The sequence below is a fragment of the Habropoda laboriosa genome, unplaced genomic scaffold (assembly GCF_001263275.1).
Source record: "Habropoda laboriosa isolate 0110345459 unplaced genomic scaffold, ASM126327v1 scaffold205, whole genome shotgun sequence".
Taxonomy (NCBI): Eukaryota; Metazoa; Arthropoda; class Insecta; order Hymenoptera; family Apidae; genus Habropoda; species Habropoda laboriosa.
The window spans coordinates 426,230-430,960 of NW_017100322.1; the positions used below are offsets into that span (position 1 = coordinate 426,230).

At 35.2% G+C, this 4,731-nt stretch overlaps 1 protein-coding gene across 1 annotated transcript in view; it reads left to right on the plus strand.

Annotated features, from left to right (window-relative positions):
• The first annotated feature begins 4,304 nt into the window (after positions 1 to 4,304).
• The window catches only part of LOC108574356 (E3 ubiquitin-protein ligase FANCL), a 1,721-nt gene continuing 1,294 nt past the window's right edge, over positions 4,305 to 4,731 (plus strand). Inside the window, exon 1 of the mRNA XM_017936935.1 lies at positions 4,305 to 4,698. Coding sequence (XP_017792424.1) covers positions 4,399 to 4,698 — 300 coding nt within the window. The 5' untranslated portion in view covers positions 4,305 to 4,398. The remainder of the gene's footprint in view (positions 4,699 to 4,731) is intronic.

Genomic DNA, 4,731 nt, shown 5'->3' on the forward strand with positions numbered 1-4,731 from the left:
GAAACATTAATTTTTCTATAATTAAAATACTTGAAACTAAACCAAAAACATTATTTTACTATCTACATTATTCGTAATATTAAAACAGTTTAAAATATATTATAAGTATCAATTAAGTATAATAAGAATGACAAGGATAGCAATAGCGGGGAAAAACAAGCAAATGAATAACGGTAGACAAGGATGACACTAGAAAAATGAGTTAGACAAGGACAAAATAGAATTAGACAAGGATAGCACTAGAACAACGTGTTAGACAAGGACAGGAATAGCGTTAGACAAGGATAGAACTAGAGAATGAGATAGACAAGGACAGGAATATCGTTAGACAAGGACAGAAAATTTTCAAAACGTAACTAATGCCATCTCGCGTCTGGTGACGTGAACTACGATTTTTTAATAGGAAAACAGGATATAAACAGAGGTATTAGACAAGGATAGCACTAGTGTGCGAGAAGGATAGAGAGAAAACGTCTCCTATTGGCTGGCGGGCGGCTGAGCTCCGCCAATCAGGCCCTAAGTTAAGCTGATCGGTGGAAAAATCATTAATAACTCAATAATTAGGATCATTCTGTGAATTTTTAGGATTAAAGAATGTAGTGTGGACCTTTAGCTGTTTTCTCATATAGTTTCTAGTGCGCTAAACCCTCTCAATAATTAGTTATTAACAATTTTAGCATGGGATGTCGGGAATGATGCCGTCTACGTTTATAAACGTTTACGGTTTTTCAATAATTTCATAGCTTTCTAATGAATTCGCGTACAAATAACTATACGTATCTGAAAGGCAACTCCTTTAGCTACATTCTCGTGTAACTTTTATGAACATATTCCGTTTAGCTTAGGAGTTATTAAATATTATTTGGGAGCGTCCCTATTCATCGTACTCGTGTACCGTCAACTGTTATAAACAATTGCTAATATCTAATAAAGCACATCAGTTACGGCTATAAAAATTATTGCAGAATATAAACAAAAGTCCATTCTACATTCTCCATGCTTAAAAGTGCATAATTAATCACGCATTTCTATTGAATTAACGAAAATATGTTAGGCTTTAATACGCAGGTAAATACAAGTGTAACACCTTTACGGATTTTCAATAATTTCATAGCTTTCTAATAAATTCCCATGCAACTAAATGTATGCGTTTCAAAGGTAACTCCTTTAGCTATATTCTCATATAAGTTTTATTGACGCGTGTAGTTAGATGCATGAGAACTTTGCAGAAAGCTAGGGTTGCCGATTCCTGGAATAGACTAATCATCCAAGGCTGATAAACTGTGACGGTTAGTTCTAAAATTGTCTACTAGCTGGCAGCATCATCCAATAGTCCTAGTACTGACATCTGTGGTTACAATACTGTACCTCTGGTAAAAAATTAAACGTTAATATTATCTTAGATAAGGACAGGCTAATGCGTGACTAATTATACACTTTAAAGCTTGTAGAATGTAGAATGAACGTTTATCTATGTTCTGCAATTTGTCTGGCAGCCGTAAGTGGTGTGGGTTATTAGATATTAGCAATTGTTTGTAACAGTTCGCTATACTCGAGTACGATGAATAGGGGACACTCCCATATAATATTTCATAAGTCCTAAACTAAACTGAATCTGTTTATAAAATTATATAAGAATGTACCTGAAGGAATTGTCTTTCAGACGCGAGTAGTTAGTTGCATGAGAACTTTGCAGAAAGCTGGGGTTGCCGATTCCTGGAATAGACTAATCATCCAAGGCTGATAAACTGTGACGATTAGTTCTAAAATTGTCTACTAGCTGGCAGCATCATCCAATAGTCCTAGTACTGACATCTGTGGTTACAATACTGTACCTCTGGTAAAAAATTAAACGTAAATGTTAACTTAGATAAGGACAGGCTAATGCGTGACTAATTATACACTTTAAAGCTTGTAGAATGTAGAATGAACGTTTATCTATGTTCTGCAATTTGTCTGGCAGCCGTAAGTGGTGTGGGTTATTAGATATTAGCAAATGTTTGTAACAGTTCTCTATACTCGAGTACGATGAATAGGGGACACTCCCATATAATATTTCATAAGTCCTAAACTAAACTGAATCTGTTTATAAAATTATATAAGAATGTAGCTGAAGGAATTGTCTTTCAGACGCGTGTAGTTAGTTGCATGAGAACTTTGCAGAAAGCTGGGGTTGCCGATCCCTGAAATAGACTAATCATCCAAGGCTGATAAACTGTGACGATTAGTTCTAAAATTGTCTACTAGCTGGCAGCATCATCCAATAGTCCTTGTGCTGACATCTGTGGTTACAATATAGTACCTCTGGTAAAAAATTAAACGTTAATATTATCTTAGATAAGGTCAGGCTAATGCGTGACTAATTATACACTTTAAAGCTTGTAGAATGTAGAATGAACGTTTATCTATGTTCTGCAATTTGTCTGGCAGCCGTAAGTGGTGTGGGTTAGTAGATATTAGCAAATGTTTGTAACAGTTCTCTATACTCGAGTACGATGAATAGGGGACACTCCCATATAATATTTCATAAGTCCTAAACTAAACTGAATCTGTTTATAAAATTATATAAGAATGTAGCTGAAGGAATTGTCTTTCAGACGCGTGTAGTTAGGTGCATGAGAACTTTGCAGAAAGCTGGGGTTGCCGATTCCTGGAATAGACTAATCATCCAAGGCTGATAAACTGTGACGATTAGTTCTAAAATTGTCTACTAGCTGGCAGCATCATCCAATAGTCCTAGTACTGACATCTGTGGTTACAATACTGTACCTCTGGTAAAAAATTAAACGTTAATGTTAACTTAGATAAGGACAGGCTAATGCGTGACTAATTATACACTTTAAAGCTTGTAGAATGTAGAATGAACGTTTATCTATGTTCTGCAATTAGTCTGGCAGCTGTAAGTGGTGTGGGTTATTAGATATTAGCAATTGTTTGTAACAGTTCTCTATACTCGAGTACGATGAATAGGGGACACTCCCATATAATATTTCATAAGTCCTAAACTAAACTGAATCTGTTTATAAAATTATATAAGAATGTAGCTGAAGGAATTGTCTTTCAGACGCGTGTAGTTAGGTGCATGAGAACTTTGCAGAAAGCTGGGGTTGCCGATTCCTGGAATAGACTAATCACCCAAGGCTGATAAACTGTGACGATTAGTTCTAAAATTGTCTACTAGCTGGCAGCATCATCCAATAGTCCTAGTACTGACATCTGTGGTTACAATATAGTACCTCTGGTAAAAAATTAAACGTTAATGTTTACTTAGATAAGGACAGGCTAATGCGTGACTAATTATACACTTTAAAGCATGTAGAATGTAGAATGGACCTTTATCTATATTCTGCTATTAGTTTGGAAGCCCTAAGTGGTGTGGTTTATTAGATATTAGCAATTGTTTATAGCAGTTCACTATACACGAGTAGGATGAATATGGGACGCTCCCAAATAATATTTAATAACTCCTAAACTAAACGGAATATGTTCATAAAAGTTACACGAGAATATAGCTGAAGGAGTTATCTTTCAGCTGCATATAGTTAATTGCATGGGAATTCATTAGAAAGCTATGAAATTATTGAAAAACCGTAAACGTATATAAATGTAAACGGCATCATTCCCGACATCCCGTGCTAAAATTGTTAATAACTAATTATTGAGAGGGTTTAGCGTATTAAAAACTGTATAAGAAAGTTGCTGAAGGTCCACACTTCATTCTTCAATTCTAAAAGTTCACAAAATCATCGTAATTATCGAGATAGTAATGATTTTTCACCGACCGGCTTGACTTAGCGCCTAATTGGTGGAGCTCAGCCGGCCGCCAGCCAATAGGAGACGTTTTCTCTCTATCCTTCTCGCACACTAGTGCTATCCTTGTCTAATACCGCTGTATATATCCTGTGTTCCTATTAAAAAATCGTAGTTCGCGTCACCAGACGCGAGATGGCGTTAGTTTCGTTTTGAAAATTTTCTGTCCTTGTCTAACGCTATTCCTATCCTTGTCTTATTCATTTCTGTTTTGCTAAATTCCTCGACAAGTTAGCCTTCATAGTGAACACAACTAAATATATTGAATTGCGTGAGTACAACTGTTCACGATATTTTGATAGCAGTAGACACACGCATGTGATCTACTATCTACTAATAATCAATTACGTTACTTTCTTATTTGTAATTTCATAGTTACGTTTAATTTTAATTCCAACCACCACTAATCTAACCTTATACTATGTTAAATCGGTAACGTTGAGAGTGACACGAAAATGGTAAGGGTCTTCTTGGCCTCCATGCCGCAGATACAAGGTTCCGTAAAATGTCAGGTTTATCATGTAATTACGTTCTCTGTGGTATCATAGACGATAACAATACATAGTGAGAATTAATTAGTTTGTCATGATGGTTGTCGACGACTACGAAGCTATTATTCAGTGGCATCCACAAATGATATTAATTTCTAAAAAACCAGTTACATGGAAAGGATTTTTAACAGTTTCGTGCAATTCTAATACAGGACAAAATATGCGAATTAAATTACGTTTAGTTGCACCTAATTATCCATCATTAAATGACGCAGAAGTTAACTTTGGTAAAGAAATTTCATTTATACGCAAAGAAGGATTTAGTCAGAAAGTGAAAGATTTAGCCCGAAATGTAACTAAAGCATCATTGTTTTTAAGTCATTTGCAAACGCTAATTGTTAGTATAACTTTTTGTATTTTTATTATCTTT